We start from the raw sequence: 20,413 nt of genomic DNA, 5'->3' as shown, positions 1-20,413 counted from the left end.
TCATGACCTGAGGTGAAGGCAGGTGCTTAACTGACTGAGCCACCCAGGCGCCCCCCCCACAGTAGCTTTTTAAGAAGTCTTGAAATTGGTAGTACAAGGCCTCCAACTCTGTTCATCTTTTTCAAAATTAATTTGATATTCCACGTCTTGTATATTTATATAAATTCCAGAATCAACCTGTTTCTGCCAAAAAGCCTGGTGGGTATTTGCTTGGGCTCTATAAATCTATTTGAGGAGAAATGACATCTTAAAAAATATTGAGTCTTCTGATCTACATATATGTTCCTCAATTTATTTATGTCTTTTAAAATTTCAGCAACATTTTATGGTTTTCAGTATATAGGTCCTGTATACCTTTTGTCAGATTTATCCATAAAAATTTCATACTTATGCTAGTGTAAATGGTACTTTAAAATTTTCAGTTTCCTATTGTTGCTAGGATATGGAAACAATTGATATTTTTATTGCAATAACTTTTTAAAAAAATGAAATTTACTTACAACAAAATGGATAAACCTTCCATATACAGCTCAAATGATTTTTATAAATAAGATATTTTTGGGGGGAATACTTTTAGGTTGATAGAAAGGCAGTAAGGATAGTATAAAGAGTGTTCATATACCTCACATCCCATCTTCCCTATTGTGTGTGTGTGTGTGTGTGTGTGTGTGTGTGTGTGTGTGTGTGTGTGATTTCCTTTATTGTAGATCTTTTTATTTTTGTAGAGGGATTACCATGTAATGCAGTAAAACACTCTTCATACATCTCATTTTACTAGGATATACTGGTCAACTTCTCTGCTGAAAGTCTCAAAATTATTTTTCTGTGGAAAAAGAAGATAGCCTTTGGATTTCTTGTTTGTATTCACTCTGTAACAATCAATGCCAGGTTGGCAGGTTTGTAAATACTTACTCTGGGTAGCAGTTTTCGAGGCAGCCATGTATTCCTCTGCATAATACTCTCTGCTAAGTTACTAATAACAAAAATGTGGATATAAGAAATTCTGAAAAATTTTATGAATCAAGAAATAATATTGGTTGAGAGACCTGTAGCAAAGATTTTTATTAGGCTTCTCATAGTCTTAATAAGAATTTACTCCTGTGTTATGCTTTGGGTTTATGCTCTCAAGCAGTTTTCATGAATCACTAGAGCTTTTCATGTACCTTTGAAATAAGGTATGCATGACAGGTTTTCTATGGTTGAGAAAAATAGATTTTAAGAATTAGCTATTCATGGACTATTTTAAAACATTGAAAAAGGACAGGATTCAATAGTATTGGAGTCCATCTCTTTTATTAATTTGTTAAATAGTATGGTACATTTGTCACAATTAATGACCCTATATTTATAAATTATTGTTAACTATAGCCTATACTTTGCTCGTGTTTCCTAAGGTTTTTACCTAATGTCCTTTTTTAGTTCCAGGATCTCATTGTGAATATCACATATTTAGTCATCATTTTTTTTTAGACTCCTGACTATGACAGTTTCTCAGGCTTTCCTTCTCTTTGATGATCTTGAGAGTTCAGTAGTACTGGTTAGGTTAGATATTTTGTTCAGTGTCTCTCAATCAGTATTTGTATAATGTTTTTCTCATGATTAGAATGGGTTATGGGCTTTTGGCAAGAAGACCACAGAGGTAAAATGCCATTTTTATTATGTCATATCAGAAGTACATGCTGTCAACATGTCTTATTGTTGATGTTGGCCTTTGTCAGATTCTCCACTCTAAAGTTACTCTTTTGCCCACTGTCATACTGTATACTTTGGAAAGAAAAGCAGCCACACACAAAAAAGAAATGAAGGGTTATGTTCTACTTCCCTGAGGTTGGAATAGAGAAAAGTTATTTGGAACTTTTCTGTATGAGAGATTTATCTCTTCTCTCCCAGTTATTTATTCAATCATGTCTTTATATCTGTGTATACTCAGGTATATTTATTTTATATTTTGAGTTATAATCTAATAATTTGTTTTGTAGCCCAGATTGTTCCAGTTTTAGCCATTGGGAGTGCTTTCATTTGGTTCCTGTGTCTCTTCAATTGATTTTATTTTTTATGTTGGTCTTATAGCCTGTAACCTTGCTACACTCATTTATTAGTTCTGATAGCTTTTTAAAGGATTCTATATGGTTTTCTATACAGATGATCATGTCGTTTGGGAAAAAAGGCAGTTTTACTTCTTTTCTGAACAGAATGTCTTTTATTTTTTTCTTGCCTTATTGTGTTGGCTAGAACCTCCAATACAATGCTGAGTAGAAGTGGTAAGGGCAGATATCCTTGTCTTGTCTCTGTCTTAGGGATAAAACATTTTAGTCTTCCATCTTTAAGTATGATTTTAGCTATAGGATTTTCATAGATGTCCTTTGTAGTTTGGAGGAAGTTATCTTCTGTTCCTAGTTTGTTGAGAGTTATTTTTCCATGTATGGTGACTTTTTTATGTCTCTATAGAGATCATCATGCAATTTTACTTTTTAATATGGTTTAGTACACTGGTTGATTTTTGAATGTTAAACCGATCTTCATACTTGGTCATGATGAACTTCTTATGTATTTTTTGTTAAGCTGTGAGTTATAGCTTACCTTGTGAAATCTGTGTGGCACCTTGTAATTGTATTTTATTTTTTGAAGATTTATTTGAGAGAGAGTGCATGTGTGTGCATTGTTGGGGGAGGGGTAGAGGGAGAGAGAGCATGACGCGGGGCTCCATCTCACAACCCTGAGATCATGACCAGAGTTGAAATCAAGAGTCAGTTATTTAACTGACTGAGCCACCCAGGCTCCCTGGGATCACTATTTTAAAAGAATGAAATAGAATAGAAAATATCAGACTGTATTAAACTATTGTTCTGTGAAATTTTCATCTTAATTGTGTGTGTGTGTCTGTATGTACTAGGCTGTAACATCAAGCGTGTTTCTTGACCTAACTTATATCATCATTTTTAAAAATAGCTAGTTCACTTTTTGACCCTGAAGATAATAAGGCATAGAGTAGGGCAAGAAAGCAAGTAGCCCCAAGAGGAGAGTGCCAGATTAAAAGAGGAACAACGGGGGTGAAAAAAATGGGGTTAGATAATGGAGAAAATGAGGAAATACGGGTTTCTTTAGAAAAGCCTCATCCATTTATTTTTTTTTAAGATTTATTTATTTACTTGAGAGAGAGAACGAGCGGGAGGGCAGATGGGGATGGAGAGATAATCTCAAGCAGACTCCATGCTGAGTGTGGAACCCGACGTGGGGCTCAATCCCAGGACCCTGAGGTCATGACCTGAGCCGAAATCAGAAGTTGCTCACTTAACAAATTGAGCCACCCAGGCACCCCTGTTTCTTAGTTTTGAGTGAAGTGATGTTTACGTCTCCATGATGAAACCCATGGACTATGAAAGGATGTGATTATTTGTAGATTAGTAACTTAATGTTCCTAGCCAGAGGACTTGGTAGTCTTTCAGATTTTGGGACGTTTCTCCAGAAACATCCTCTCTTGTATGACTTTAATGTGGTCTTAAGGTACTTTGTTCTCTTCTAGAAATACTGTTTTGAATAAAATCAAGCAAAAGTTACTAAATTTGCTTAAACAAAGATAATTCTTATATATATTCTTATAATAGCTCTTCATATACAGTGAGAATTTAATCCTTATAGGGATGCATGGTCTTGAGATACTAACTAGTGATGTCAATTACTAGTTCATTTCATAGGTTTGAATTGGGCCCAATTTAGGAGAATGGAGCAGTGATGGGAGAAGAATCCTTATGGTATCTTTAAGTGCTAACGTATTGGATCTGTGTTTCTCTGGCACTCATATTCCTTTATTATTTGTCATCTTGATACTAAGTGTTGTAGTTTCAGATTTCTGAAGGAAAGAATCTGATTAAACAGCCTAGATGCCGTTTCAACTTCTAATCAATCACCTGTACCCAAGGAAGTATGTCTTAGGTGTGCACTTTTCTCCTATATTTATAGCCTTTCTCTGGGAAGATGGAATCACTGGTAGCTGGGCAGCCACCCTAAGAGGGGTTTGTTTATTAATAACAAGTTAATTATATTAAATAATAATGGTATTGAAAACCAACTTATAATACTGAAGTAATTTTATTTTCTGGATGGTTAAAATTAATCCTTTTTCTTTAAGTCAGTGGTTCTTAATTAGCCTTTTTTTTAAATTTTTTATTGTTATGTTAATCACCATACATTACATCATTAGTTTTTGATGTAGTGTTCCATGATTCATTGTTTGTGCATAACATCCAGTGCTCCACGCAGAGCATGCCCTCTTTAATACCCATCACCAGGCTAACCCATCCCCCCACCCTTCTCCCCTCTAGAATCCTCAGTTTGTTTTTCAGAGTCCATTGTCTCTCATGGTTCATCTCCCCCTCTGACTTACTCCCCTTCATTCTTCCCCTCCTGCTATCTTCTTCTTTTTCTTTTTTCTTAATATATGTTGCATTATTTGTTTCAGAAGTACAGATCTGTGATTCAACAGTCTTGCACAATTCACAGCGCTCACCATAGCACATACCCTACCCACTGTCTATCACCCAGCCACCCCATCCCTCCCACCCCCCCTTTTTTTGTTTCTAAAAGCCCCATTTGAAAATATGATAAAATATGTAAAATATCTTGGACCCCTTGAAGTCCATCCAGGAACTTCAGATTGCAAGTGCCTACTGTAAGTTTCATAATCAAACAGTTTAAACATGCGTTGTTAAATTCCTTGTAAAATGTAGTTGTTCAGGCTATAGCATGAAATATCACAGAATAGAAATGATTATTTCTAGTTACAGCTGTTATTTAAGAAAATAATTATGAAGTAGCAGAGCCAGTTATTAAGTTTAGAAGAATAGTAGGCATTGATGTGAATCTTTAATAACATGTACAATAACAGGAACCATAAACAATTTCAGGACAAGGTGAATAACTCTAAGAAATGCATATTTACTGATGAGGTTTGAAAAGAATGTCCCGGGGTTTTAATATTTGAATGCAAAGAGGTAAGTGTAGAAGAAGGTAGGTAACTAGGTCAGAAAAGGGTTTATAACTGTGTTAAGGTTCTTTTGAGCTCTAACATTTTATGATTCTACCTCCAAATAAGTGTATTTAACCTAGAGATGGCATATTTGAGAAATCTGTTTCGGGTTGCTTTAGTAAATAAAACAACTGTATTATCTTTGTTTTTATGATATAGCTATAGAATGGATCTGATGAAAGTTCAAGTAAATCATGACTAAAATTTATAGTAACATTAGATATAAAATTTATGCTTTTTGATTTATGATCTGCATACTTAGTGTTTTATCAAGACCCCCAATTTTTTTTGGAAAAATTTTACCACTGGTTATATCAGGTCTCTGTGTTCATATTCCTATTTAACCTGTGTCTTTGTTTTAGTAATAAATAGCTAACACTGAGTTTTCCTGTGTATTAGGGACAGTTCCTAGCATTTTACATATTCTAACCCAGTTAATCATCAAAACAGCCCCGTGAAAGCAGGTATTATTTTGTTATTGCCATTTCACAGTTAATGAAACTGAGGTATAGAGAAGTTGAGTAGTAAGTGGCATTTTTATTATTGCAGAGCTGGAATTCTTAACTTTTTCTACATTTATGGCCTGTTACCTTTAGCAAATTATAAATCTTTGATTATGGACTTTCTTTGTTTTGCCATAAGTGTCTACTCAGCACAGTGCTTTGCATGTAATTTAGACTCTAGTAATTATGTATTGAGTATAAAATGCATAACCTAAGTCAAGTGCATTCTTTCCATTTGCCTGGAAATTTTATTCCTCTAGTTAGCTATTTCTGTTGTTAATACCGAAAAAACTAGTAAATGTATTTTCATGTATTATGTGTAATTAAAGAAGATTTTGGATAAAATGGAAGCCTGTTTTCATGTTTTAAGTATGTTTTCAAGTTGTTACATTGTTAAAAAGATGGTAAAAGTTAACCAATAAAATATATACATTCACACTAAAATTTATTTCATAGAATACTAATGTTAGAGTGAAGGATACGTTTATTTTAAAATAAACCTCTTTGTATGCCATAATGTACATAGTAATGAAAGAGTGTGTTTCTGAATTTTAAAAATAAAAAAATCAGTAAAATTTGTGCCTTTTTTTTTTACCTTTTTTTACCTTTTTTTACATATCGTATGACTTTCTTCTGTGCTGTTGTGACTTTCATATATTCAGGTCAATCAGCTTTCTCCTTTATCCTCGTTTTGAGTCTTTGTTAACAGCTACTTTGGTTTTGTATCTGTGTTATGCTTCATTTCTCCCACCCCTCCCTTTTATCTTAAGTAAAAAAAAAATTATTCAGAAGTTTAATTCATTGACTTAAATTCCTGCCCTATTTTTAAAAGTTTGGTTTTAAAATGTTTATATAACTCTTCAGAGCTTTAAATAGTTCTTTAATGAGTGAAAGTGGTTTATTTCAGATAACAATTTATTCTCTTTAGGATCAGGCCCTTCTCAATTATAATATTCAGTAGAGTAATAGAATTATCTGGGGATTTCATATGGCAATTTAGTTCGAAGAGCTGTAGCAACACTTGGAAAAAGTATAGGTAGAAAAATACCTCTTCCAAGCCTTAATGCTCTTTTGTGAGTTTCCCTCCCTTTGTTTGCCTCGTATACACTTAAAGTCTACTTTTCCTTTATCAGTTAAGTTATGAAAAGTGTGGCTGAAGAATCATTCTCCAGTTTCTGTTTTTGCAGGAAACATAATTATATTAATAAATGATTGGGGCATTTGTGCAGAATGAAAATACATGAAAATTAAAGCCTAACATGAATAATAGACGATAAATAATTTGATATATGCACTGTTCACCCAATGTAGGGAACAAGCTGTTTAATAGCTATGAATGTAAGTTACCATTATATCTTCTGCTTTCTATTTAAAATAGTTCAGTAGATGAGCAGTATTAATAATGTTTTCCAGATTAGCTCTATAACTTGACCATTTTGAAGTCCTATTTGGGTAAGCATGAACTTGCTTTAGTTTAAACTATAATCAATGTGTCCATAATTTAAATTAAAAAAAGGGAAGGAGAAAGAGAACTCTTATTTGGATATCTGTTTTATACCAGGTGCTTTATATATTATCTTTAATCCTCACTAAAATTGTTTGAGGTTGGTATTATTTCCCCCATGTTATAGATGAGCAAACAGGCACAGAGGTACCACAGTAAGTGGTTAACAGGAATTCAGACTTACTTGTCTGACTTTAAGGCCCATGCTCTTTGCAGATGTTCTCCCTTTAATATGAACTAAATTGAAGGTAGAATTTCTTGTTAATGACCTGAATTTTAATCTTTCCATCTTTCACTTTTACTCTTGCCAGGCCTGTCTTTTTGGGTTTTTGATGAACTTTTGTCTTCATAAAAGTGATATATGCTCCTTATTAGAACACTTAAACATATAGGAAAGTATAAAGACAAAGAAGTCTAAAATCTTACCAATCATAGGTACTCTTGATATTTGACATTTTATAATGTATTTTTTACATAATTGAAATCACAGTATGTAACTTTAAACCTCAAATTTTCACCATAATATAAGCATTTTCTTTATACGGTTGGCAAGACATATTATGTATTGATTATGTATGTTAGCATGATATAATTAGAGATTTCCCTTTGGACATTTAAGTGCTTTCACTTTTTTCCCTTTGTAAATGTCACTGAGATGAACATTCTTGTACATACCTGGTCAAGATGTTGGTTGATTTCTTCACTAACCCCTCCCATATGCACACACACACCCCCTTACATCCCTTCTTGCCCAGCACTAAGGATATATAGTCAAATGTTGGTTACTCAGATTAGTCTTTGCCCATCTGTCCCTCTGTCTGTCCTTCCTCTCTTCCTCTTCCCTTTAAATATGCTTATAGTATTTTTGAAGTATAATTAGGCTCATCTGTTTCAGGTTGATTTCAGCTTTAGGTGCTTCCCCTCTTCTCGTTCTTTCTCATTTTATTTTTACATATCTAGAGTATTAACATGCTTTCCAATGTCAGAGCTATTCAAGGCCACCCCCTCCTCGTATATACTGCATCTGCTGTCTTCTAATCATGGATTTTGCTCTAGCAGTTGTCTGTCCTTACTGTACCATCAGTGGTTTTCTTTTTTCTTCATTGTCACCAACATATAAGCTTGCTGAGTTCTCTTACCTTAATAAAGAAAACAAAACTCGAAAGCAACCTGGTTTCTCTCCTGCCTTACTGGTTCTTCTTTTGTAATCTCCTTTATTGGTTTCTTTCACATTTCTTGGCTTCTTAGTGGTCTCTGACCACAGTCCTTGAGCCATTTAATTTTCTGTCTCCATTTTGCAACTATAAATACCGTCTCTAACATTGGTGATCACCAAATTGGTATCTGCAGCTACTGAATGAGATTTGAATATTTACGTAATTGGCATCTCTTATTGGATATCTAATGGGCATCTCTTAGTTAAACTATTCAAAGCCTAAATTCTGATCCTTAATCCCAAACTTATTTCTCCTTCTGTTTCTTAACGCTGATAAGTGGTAACTCTATCCTTCCATATATATACTCAGACTAAAAACCTTCGAAGTCATTCTTGACGTCATTCTGTACAATCAAATCCTGTTGGCTTTACTTTCAAAATCTCTCTCGACTCCTCCCTTTCTATCACTTTTTACTCTCACATCTTGATCCAGGGCAGCTCTTCTCTTACCTGGATTATTGCAGTAACTTCCTGTCTGGGCTGCCTGCTGCTGTCCACGTCCTCCCTTTCATATATTCTCAATGGAGTGAACCTTTGAAAATTAAAGTTTCCAGGGGCACCTAGGTGGCTGAGTTCGTTGAGCGTCTGATTCTTGATTTCAGCTCAGGTCATGATATCAGGGTCTTGAGATCAAACACTGTGTTGGGCTCCACACTCAGCGTGGAGTCTGCAAAGAGAGTCTCTCTCCCTGTGCTCGTGTACACCTCACTTTCTTTCTCCCCCTCGAATAAAAAATGAATAAATCTTAAAAAAAAAAAAAGTTTCCTATTCTAGTCAAAACCATCTCCAGTCACTCTCATTTTTACTCAGAGTAAAAGCCAGAGTCCTCAGAGTGGTTTTAAAGGTTCCATGTGATCTGGCCCCTCTTATTTCTCTAACTTAACTCATTTCCTTTTACTCTTGCCTTTCTGCTCACTTTCTCCAGCCACATTCTTGCTATTCCTCAGACATGCCAAGCATTTTCCCACCTCAAGTTTTTACCCTTGCTTTTCCTTGGCCTAGAGCATTCTTCCTCTAGATATTTGTATAGCTACCTCCTTCACTTCCTTCAGATCTTTGCCTGAATGTCATCTTTTCACTGAGGGTTTTCCTTTCCATCCTTTTAAAAATTAAAAGGGTCTCTGCTTATTCCTGCTATCTTATTATTTTGCCTTTTTTCCCCTCCATAGTCAGAATCTGACTTACTATTTTTTTTAACTTAGTTAACTTATTTTTTAACTTATTTTTTCGTTCTCCACAGAACTCTGTCCCTTTAAGTCCCATGAAGGCAGATTTTTTTATGTTTTGTTCATTGTCATATCTCCAGTGTTTGTTAATTTATAGGTGTCAGTTAGGATTTACTAAATGAATGATTGAATGAAATGGTCAAGGCCTTGTAGAATCAGTCCCTTTGTCCTTTCTGATTTATCTTCTACTCTCTTGGTCCTCTTGTAGTTCTATTTTATACCATGCTCCCTCCATCCTGAGAACGTTTCTTTGTGTTTTATTCCCTCTGCTTGGAATACTCTTTCTTCTGTCTACCTTCTTTTCCTTGCCTAGTTAAGTTCTCCTACTCATTCTCAGATATCATCTCAAAAGTCCCTGTTTTCAGTGAAGCTCTAGATTAAAACCCTGTACTGTATTCTCTCTTAGTCATGGTTTTTGGTGTTCTGTCTACCAACTGAACTGAGAACTGCACAAAGGCAGGGACTCCTTGAGTGTACTGCTTGTCAGTATATGTGTCTGAATAGTGAATTCTCAGTAAGTACTTAGTGAATGCTCCCTTCTAGCTCTAATAATCTGCCTTGAGGTAGTGGTAGGCCATTCCTATATGATTAGGGGTGAAAACCTGTCAGGAAACATCATAGTATTAAACCAAACATGAGTGGTGGTCAGTATAATACAACCCAGCATCACTGGTCAAATATGGGTTAAATGTGAATTCTGTATTTCTCAGTTGACATTCTGTGAGACGATATGAATCACGATAAAATATGGCTCAAGAAATTCTGGTGCAGAGTCAGTGGGAAGCATGAAATGAAGCCTGTGTATATTTATTGATGTTCTTGTTGATGTGTAGGGCATATGAATAACCAGTATATTTTGTTACTTTAATAATTAGTTTCAAAAAAGGTAAAAGACTGGCTGATATTTCTTGTTAGCTGGTAGTTAATTTTGTCAGTAGTTTCATTTTTGAAAAAAGTACTTCCTGGGCAAAGTTAGCAGTTTTTCATTTTTTTTAGGGTTGTTTTATTTATTTATAGTTTTCGTTTGAACAGTTTTTATTTCAAGTCATATATAACATTATTTTATTCGTGCATCTTCTCAGTTGCTTCTTATATTTGCCCTTTCCTTTCCTACATGGCAAGTTTTGGCTTTATGTTCAGGGATCTTTTTGTAGTCTTCGTCCACTTTTGGTCCAGTGATAACCACCTCGCTAGGGTGAATGGCCACATGGACAGTTGTGCTAGTCACCTTCTCTCACTATACTCGTTTAGTGTAGATGGTGTATTTCTTTCTGTAAACCCGGACTACTTTGCCAATCTACTGACCTTTTAGTGTCCTTGCACAACCTGTACTTCATTCTCCTTTTGGATTAGCATGGATCGAATATTGTACTTCTGTCTCAGCTCTTTGGAAAGAGGGGAAAAAGACATAATCTTCCTGTGAATATGGGAAGGTGCACTGAAATGTCTTTTATGGTTCTTGCTCTGGTTAGAAGTCACAAAGGGATTGAACTTCATTTTGGCCGCTGTTCCTTCAGTAATGGCTGCAAAAGAGACAAACTAGGGTTGTTGTAAGGATCAAATAAAGTGATGTATATGGAAGTACTTTAATGTATATGTATAATTTATTGTTATTACTGTTATCATCTTTATTAGTTGTGATATTGGGCAAGTAAGTTAGTTTCTCATTATGTTTACTTATCAAATCAGTGGGAATAAAAATAGTATTGACCTTAAAGGTTTATCGTAGGAATTAGATGAAGTAGTAATGCTTGCATGCAAAGAACCTGGTACACAGTAAACCCTTGGAAAATGTCCAGTATTGTTTTAACTATTATTGTTATTTCCAGTCTTTTTTCTTAAGTTTAAGATTTTTCATTTTTAATTCATCATAGAGAATCTGTGTTCTTCATGAGAGACAATGGACTCTGAAAAACTGAGGGTTCTAGAGGGGAAGGGGGTGGGGGGATGGGTTAGCCTGGTGATGGGTATTAAAGAGGGCATGTTCTGCGTGGAGCACTGGGTGTTATGCACAAACAATGAATCATGGAACACTACATCAAAAACTAATGATGTATGGTGATTAACATAACAATATAAAAAATTTAAAGAGAATCTGTTCTTTAATTAGAATTTAGGATCTAGTCTACCATGTGACTTTGGGCACTTTTACTAAGCACTTTACTACTTCATTTATCTTAACTCCTACAGAAAGGATAAATGGTATTTGTACAGCCAATTTAGGATTATAAGTAATTGGTATTTTTAAGTCTCATGTAGAAAACACCAAAATTGGCTGCCAAGTAGAGTTGCATAATCCCTTTCCTCAGAGACCTTTTAGAAAAAGATTTGTGTACTCTAATTTATTCCTGAATGATCTAGGTCAGTTTCTGAGTCTGGGAATCTCTGGGTAATTCTAAAAAGGAGTACTAATATCCTTTGATATTGTTCTTGGGATGATGAATGGTAGCAGCTGCTATTGCTACTTGAAAGGGTCCCCTTATTCCCTTAACCTTCCTTGTAGGTTGGTTAGTAAAATAGGAATATTCCTTCTGTTTGTGATGTGGTCTGTAGCAAAGTGAACAACACGTGGTTATGGAATGGCCTTGAGCTATCCCCACTGCCTTGCATAGTACCTGGAGAAAAGTGGATGTTACTTAAATATTCATAAATTTGAAAGGCAGTAAGAACCAGAGTTTTATGTATGTGGAAATATGATATTCAAATATATGCTAAAAACACTGTAGGCTTTGTATAAGAGAGCTATGGATAAGAGAGATCAAAACAATAACAAAACCTCATTGAAAAACATGGATTAAAGTAGAGCCTGTCACTGAAGTTTTGTGTTTCTTTGTGGTGCTATTATTTTTAATGCTTTGTACATTTGCAAGAATGGGGTACAGTAACTGACACTAAAATGAATGTCAATATATATTCTCTTTCAGATTTACTAAAAATTTATCTCCTGACAAGATAAATCTAAGTACCCTCAAAGGAGAAGGTGAACTGAAGAATTTGGAGTTGGATGAAGAGGTGCTCCAGAATATGTTGGATTTGCCAACATGGCTTGCTATCAACAAAGTTTTTTGTAATAAAGCATCTATTAGGGTGAGACTTTGATATCTGTGGAAAGCATTTTCTGTTTTCATTTTTTATTTTATTCCTATCTCTTAAAATAAGTATTTTGTTTTAGTTTAGATAGTTCTATAAAAAAACATTTTCATTAATATAATTTAAAAAGACAAATACCTATGCCTAAGTAATTGCATGAATGTGTGCCAGATAAATTTAATTGAAGTCATATGCTAATATATTATTAATTTATAGTTTAATTTTTGTTTAAAGTTTAATTTTAACATTTAAATAAAGTATTGGTAGTTATTCATAAAATAATTGGTTAAATTTGGCATATATTCAAACATATTTTTTCATAAGATTTATTAATAGGGACAATTTAAATTTGTAGTAAGTAAACATGATTTCAAATAAAGACATGAAACCATCAGTCCTTACCTTATTCTGTACATTGTACTTTTATTTGAAATTTTATTTATTTTCCTCATTTGTTTCTTCCTCAAGGATTTTTAAGTTTTCTTTTATTATTATTATTCCTCCTTATTAAAATTTATTCCTGCATACCTTTGACTCTAATTGTATGTCATATCACTTCTTGCTCTTAAAGACCAGTCTTTTTGAGAGTCTGCTCAGTAGAAATACTGCATGAGTAATCTGTTTCATAAACTCAAAATTGAACTCCAAAGAAAAGATTGTAGAAAAGTTCCTATATTGTTCAATGGTGACCTTTAACCCAAATATCTATAAAGATGTGACTTTTTAGTGTGTGTTTGAACATTATTATTTGATACTGCCTACATTTACCTGAGTGGCCTCACCTTTGTGTTTTTCTTGAATATCTACAAAAAGATTGGTCAGAATTTTATTTTATTAAAAAATTTTTTTTCTAAAGATTTTATTTTTAAGTAATCTCCATACCCAACATGGGGCTTAAACTCATGACCCTGAGAGCAAGAGTCACATGTTCTTCCAAGACTGAGCCAGCCAGGCATCCCATGGTCAAAATTTTAGAATTTAAAAAACTGTTCAATGAATAAAAGACTGGTTATACTCTGCTGGGAAATCTTCGTTTAAATTACAAAGTTAAAGAGGTGCCTGGCTGGCTCCATCAGAAGAGCATGCGACTCTTAATCTTAGGGTCGTGACTTCAAGCCCCATGTTGGGCATGGAGCCTACTTAAAATTAAATCGGTCAGTGATGAAGTTAAAATGTGTTTTAAGGTCTGGGAAAAAAGAAACTTATGAGGACCTAAAATTCTTATTTTAAAAGATGACTAAGAAAATATGATTAGTAGTCTTTTCTTATATAAAATAGGTACATCTAATTTCAAGAGTCTAAATGAGTTGCTCAGTTACTTTGCAATTTGAGGAAAAGTCATCTGATAGAATTTGGTATGTCTATCACTATATTTAGAGAGCATCTGTGTTGATTGCTATTTTAAATTATTTTTTAATGATTGATTTTAAAGAAAAAAATTTTGGTTTTTTTTTTGGTAGATTCCATGGACAAAATTGAAAACACATCCCATCTGTTTGGTGAGTTCTGACTTGCCTCAGAAATAAACATTTATATATGCATATGATCTAATTATTCTAATATTAATCTTTTGTTTCAGAGAAACACAGTCTTCTGGCTTTTCTACAGATTGGCTTTCATTTTATTTGGATGGTACTTAGTTTTTTCAGCCCTTCAATGAGAAGTTTGAATTTTAAAATGGGAAGGTCCTTTAAAATTTTTCAGATGTATTATGTTCTAAGTTGTTATATTTTTATTGTGTCATTTAGCTCTTTATTGACATACTATGACAGTTTTAGTAACATTTAATTCAAACTTTCTGTATTTCTGATTTTATTGATCTACTAAATTGAATAATATGCATCTGAATATACTTTCCTTTTTTTTTTAAAGATTTTATTATTTATTTATTTGAGAGAGAGCACACACACCTACACAAGAGTGGGGTGGGGAGGGGCAGAGGAAGAGGGATAAGCCAACTCCCCGCTGAGCAGGGAGCCCAGAGGGGCTTGATCTCAGGACCTTGGGATCATGACCTGAGAGGCGAAGGCAGATGCTTAACCAGTTGAGCCTCCTACTTTGCTTTTTTATGGAAAATTGAAGAAAGATTGGTCATTTGGTCATTTATTGATTCATTCATTCCACAGATATTTATTGAGCACCTTCCCTGTGCCCTGAGGGAACTTAATATTTTTATAGAGGAGACCAACAACAAACAAGTAAATAAGACAATTTCAGATAATAAATGCTATAGTAAAATAGAGAATGAAGAATGACTGAGTTGTGTTAGTGATGACTACTAAGGACATTTGATCTTCAAGCAAAACTGTTACCTTGAAAGACATTCTTTCATTATGGCAATGTTTATTTTTTCACATTTCTTGCATATTTCATATTTTTCAGTGTTGCATGTCTTAAATCTCAAGTCTTAGACTGGGATAAGCTTTTACAGCTACTTAAATCCCATTCATTAATATATAATCTCATTTAGCAATCAATAATATCACACATTCTGGAATTAGAGGATTGCGCTTCTGTAAAATCTGACGATTTCAGCAGCATATGGCTACTTGTAGTATTTTTGTCTCATACTCCTATATGCCCACAGCTTTTTTATCAGATGCCTTGAGAAAGGACTGAGCACATTTTCTGTTTTGGTATTTGTCTTTTTAGACTTTTAGAGAGACATTTATTTTTTTATTTTTTTAAAGATTTTATTTATTTATTTGACAGAGAGAGACACAGCGAGAGAGGGAACACAAACAGGGGGAGCAGGAGAGGGAGAAGCAGGCTTCCCGCGGAGCAGGGAGCCCGACATGGGGCTCGATCCCAGGACCCCAGGATCATGACCTGAGCTGAAGGCAGACTGAAGGCAGATGCTTAATGACTGAGCCACCCAGGCGCCCCATAGAGAGACATTTAAAGTGACTTTGCTTACTTACTGTTTACGTTGTTCCTAAAGAAATGAAAGAGAAAAGTGTTACATGATATTTTCATAAAATACATAAAATACCTAATTTTTAATTTTTAATGTATTTTTATTAGTCCCTGGATAAAGTAATAATGGAAATGAGTACATGTGAAGAACCACGAAATCCTAATGGCCCATCACCAATTGCAACTGCTTCAGGACAAAGGTAAGCTATTTCCATTAACTGCATGACTTGCAAAGGGAGTTATTTTCTGTAGTCAGCTCTGTTATCTGTAGTAATGGAACATGAAATAAAATTTCCTAATCTCAGACAGTTTCTATTTCAGTCACCTTTTCCCATTAGACATTTTGCAGTTTTGGTATTACGTTGCCAGAGTTGTAGAATTGATTTTTAGCCTCCTTTATTCATCTTGCTTTCCTTGATATTAAATAGTAATGATCAACCAAAAACATCCTATAAATCAGATAATATCTAAGTCTCTGAATAGTTTCTTTGCCACTCATTTATTCTATGCATCAGTGTAACTTTTATGACTCTTAAGGGTTAAGTTGATACCTTAAAAAATTATAGGCCTTTTGGGTTACTCCAAAATTCATGAAATATAGAAAGTTCACACTTTATATAAATTGGATTTTCATAGACAAAAATCAGATGCTAATAAAGTAGAAGCTTGGGGGCCATTTTGCAAAGCCTTAAAAAGTTAGATCTTAAAAAAATAGATCTTTTTTTTTTAAAAAGATTTTATTTATTTATTTGAGAGAGTGAGCAGGAGGGCTCAAGCAGGGGGAGGGGCAGAGGGACAAGCAGACTCCCTGCTGAGTGGGAAGCCTGATGTAGTGCTGGATCCCAGGACTCTAAGATCATGACCTGAAGCGAAGTCAAACACAACTGAGCCACCCAGGCGCCCCTTAAAAAATGGATCTTTAAAAAATTGCCTGTTTATTATTGTGTACATTAAATTTGGCTTTCATACTATATATCATTTTCTTAAGGCAGGATTTCTGCACTAATTTTTGTGTACCTATTCATGTAAAATGTTCACATAGATTTTAATGTGATTAGTGCCTCCTCAAGTTGTAGAACACAGCAGCCCTGAATGTTTTATAGTATTCGGGTGCTGTGTCAAACCAATGATAAAACTCTTCTTTGGAATGAACGTACATGGGGTGCCTGGCTGGCTCAGTTGGTAGAGCATGTGGCTGTTGATCTTGGAGTTGTAAGTTTGAGCCCCATGTTGGATATAGAGATTACTTAAAAATAAAATCTTTAAAAAAATAAAAAAGAAAATAGAATGAACGTACTCATCGGATACACAGACACACACACTAGTGCATTTCCACCTTCCTCTTTCACCAAGGTTGAACTACCTTTACATTAGTGCTTTCTGTGAGAATACCTACAGCCTGATCAGTAACATAGGAATCTGATGGTGATCCATCAGTCCACTGCTAAGAGTTGACTGAAGGCTAGGTTTATCAGGTGTACAGTTTATATTTGGCCTACAGGTAATAGTGACTGGGAAAAGAGCTTCCACATTAACTTCTTTGTAGTTTATACATCATCCAGCAATTTGAGATTTTAAAGTTTAAAGTATGATTTCATGTGTGATAGAGTAGATTGGAGCAGTTGGTCATGTTGGGTAGAGTCCAAAAAATTAGAGAAAAAGTAGAGGTGTTTATAAGATTATTGAAAGTGGAAAAGAAGATCAGGAAAATTGCTGTTGTTGATAATGTTCTTCCTAACTCATGTTTTTATAGTATCAATAAGCTTTATAATTTTGGCTTTGTAATCATATGATGATAATCCTTATATTTTTATGTATGGTAGTATGGTTAATCTATTTCCACATTTTCCAGACTTGCCTGATTATAGCAATCACTTAGGGTGCTTACTAAATCTATATTCTTTTGGGTTCCTTTTTCTGAAATTATGATTCTTAAGTTCTAGAATGGTTATCAAGAATGTGATTATGTATTTTTAACAATTCTTTATACTTATACAACTTGGAGAAACACTGATCTATATGATTTTGTCTCTATGAGATTAAAATGGAGGGAAATTAATATTTAACAGGCTGGCCTTACCTTCTGTGCCGGACCTGTGAGTTGATTATGTTCCCATAGATTAATGATCTAGTAAATTTGTAAGTTCAGAAATTGTATCACTTCGTATAGAGGAGATCTACATCTTTGTGAAGATTAATCAAACTTAGAAGAGACTTGTTTGAATACTGGAATTTTACCTTTTTAATTTATAATGGATGACATAGCCAGAAACTTGAAGACTTTAGTCATTGATTCAGGCTTCACCCATCTGGTGGTAAATCCTCCAATTCAATTGTAACACTTTTTTTTTTAATGCACAAGTTAGAACAGATGGAGTTGGATATTCCAAAGGGCATTGCCTGATAATTATTATAGAATAATATATTCTTTCCAACTCCAGGAATATTTCTAGCCAAGTGACCAAGTATTTGTCCTTGGGATTAAAGCAGCTTCTCCCTAGGATGCTGATGAGTTCTTCCTCTTTAGTTTTCAGTAATATTGTAAATAATAGTTACATTTCATAAAGTATCATGAATCAAGAGATAGGCTGTTTGGTTCATATGCATTATTGCATGCAACCCACATGTAACCTGCAAAGTATTACCTGATTTAAAAGATAGGTCATCTGAGGATTAGGAAGCTTAGGTAATTTATTCAGTAAGATAGTAAATCAAGACGCTTAGCAGCAGGTATAGGAGAGGGATGTACATGATCAATAAAAATGATGGGTTCACCTTTATACATGTTGGCTTTGAAATGTATGGGAGTCAGCCTCGTGGAAATAGCTGGTGGACATTTGAATTTTAACACTTTCAAGTTCTAGGGAGAAATGTGGATAGAGATTTAGGAATAATGGTCATAGTGATAATAATTGAAGTAATGTGTTACTTGGCCAAACTTTTATTACCCTTCCTGCCAAAATATATTGGTAGTCTATATTCCAGTCATACTGTACTACTCATTATTCTCAAAATGTGACCTCTGCTTTCCTACTTTTCTGTGCCTTTGCTTGTACTTTTCCCTAATATAAGATTTCCCTTCTTCCTATCACTCCCTGTAGGAAATATATTTTTCTTTCCTAGATAGATTTCCTTAGTTATGAACAATTTCTTCCTCTACCAAGTGTAATGATGATTCCTTTTTTAAAGCACTTAATTACAGACTGCCTAATGTTTCAGTTCCTAGGTATATGTGTTTTTCCTCTCCAAGTAACTTGCGAGCCCTAGAATACCACAACTATATTCCAGTTTTCCTTACGTCCCAGCATTGTGCGCGTGGTAGATGCTCAATAAATATTTGCTGAATTGGATTGGAGAATGTGAACTTTTTCTGACTTTATTCCTAAATTTGAGATTATATTGTAGTTATAGTTTGTAGCCAGGAATTTAGCTTTCTTATTTACTTTATGGATTCCAGTTGTTTGAACATCTGGCAACGTGAGAGTAGGCAGTTTTGGATTGATTATAATAAGCTAATTTGAAGAGTAACCTTTCAGGGGGGCCTGGGTCGCTCAGTTGGTTAAGTGTCCAACTCTTGATCTCTGCTCAGGCCATGATCTCAAGGTCATGAGATGGAGCCCCACATCGGTCTCCTTGCTGGGCGTGACACTTGCTTAAGATTCTCTCTCCTTCTGCCCCTCCCCCTGCTCATGCACACGTGCCCTCTCTTTTTCTCTCTCTCTCAAAAAAAAATAAAGAGTAACCTTCACTCACACCTATCAAAATGGCTTCAATCAAAACCACAAGGAACAAGTGTTAGTGAGGATGTGGGGATAAAGGAATACTCGTGCACTGTTGGTGGGAATGCAAACTGGTGTAGCCACTGTGGAAAACAGTATGGAGGTTCCTCAAAAAATTAGAAATAGAACTACCCCTACAATCCAGTAATTGTACTGCTGAGTACAACAACTCTGATACTACTGAATTGCACCAAAGAATGCAACAACACCAATTAGAAAGGATACATGCACCCCATGCTTATTACGGCATTATTTATAATGGCCAAGATATGGGAGCAGCCCAAGTATCCATTGATTGATGAATGCATAAAGAAAAAGTGGTATATATCTACAATGCAGTATTACTCAGCCATTAAAAAAGAATGAAATCTTGCCATTTGGAACAACATGATGGATCTAGAGCGTATAATGCTAAGCAAAATAGGCAATCAGAGAAAGACAAATACCATATGATTTTGAAATTTAAGAAACAAAACGAACGAGCAAAGAGAAAAAAGGAGAAACAAACCAAGAAACAGACTCTTAAGTATAGAGAACAAACTAATGGGTACCAGACGGGAGGAGTGGGTGAAATAGATGTTGGAGATTAAAGTGTACACTTCCGATGAGCACTAAATAGTGTATAGAATTGTTAGGTCACTATTGCATACCTGAAAGTAATATATTACTGTATATTAACTATACTGGAGATAAAATTAAAAACTTACAAAATAAAGAGTAACCTTAAACTTTAAAAATCTTTTATCATTTTGAGAAGAACATTTTTTATAATTTACATGTAATCAGCCTAGATTATTGTTTTAACCAGAAAATTTTTTACATAAAAATGAATAATATAATGGTCAGTTTGTGCATTTATGTGAGAATATTAGCATAACCTTTTAATGATTTGTTTTGGCTTTAGTGCATTATATTTTGTTTTGCTTTGTTTTTCCAGTGAATATGGCTTTGCTGAAAAAGTAGTTGAGGGAATTACTGTTTCTGTAAATTCCATTATTATCCGCATTGGAGCAAAAGCTTTCAATGCATCCTTTGAACTTTCTCAGCTAAGGATCTATAGCGTAAATGCAAACTGGGAACATGGAGATTTAAGATTTACTCGTATTCAAGATCCACAGAGAGGAGAGGTAAACATTTTTTTTCATTCTTTGTT

At 34.4% G+C, this 20,413-nt stretch overlaps 1 protein-coding gene and 1 pseudogene across 2 annotated transcripts in view; one reads left to right on the top strand and one right to left on the bottom strand.

Moving 5' to 3' along the window:
* The window catches only part of LOC114222957 (ribosomal protein uL24-like pseudogene), a 30,207-nt pseudogene extending 19,235 nt beyond the window's left edge, over positions 1 to 10,972 (bottom strand).
* The window catches only part of BLTP3B (bridge-like lipid transfer protein family member 3B), a 121,754-nt gene that overhangs the window by 19,627 nt on the left and 81,714 nt on the right, over positions 1 to 20,413 (top strand). For both annotated transcript variants that reach the window (XM_028121627.2, XM_028121629.1), the window contains exons 2-5: positions 12,400 to 12,562; positions 14,026 to 14,064; positions 15,590 to 15,681; positions 20,198 to 20,387. In XM_028121627.2, coding sequence (XP_027977428.1) covers positions 12,400 to 12,562; positions 14,026 to 14,064; positions 15,590 to 15,681; positions 20,198 to 20,387 — 484 coding nt within the window. The remainder of the gene's footprint in view (positions 1 to 12,399; positions 12,563 to 14,025; positions 14,065 to 15,589; positions 15,682 to 20,197; positions 20,388 to 20,413) is intronic.

Source organism: Eumetopias jubatus, unplaced genomic scaffold (assembly GCF_037043125.1).
Source record: "Eumetopias jubatus isolate StellerSeaLion01/CBP00866 unplaced genomic scaffold, mEumJub1_p1.0 scaffold_8, whole genome shotgun sequence".
NCBI classification, from domain to species: Eukaryota; Metazoa; Chordata; class Mammalia; order Carnivora; family Otariidae; genus Eumetopias; species Eumetopias jubatus.
Note: the sequence above shows the minus strand (reverse complement) of the source record. Positions and strands in the feature narration are given on the sequence as shown.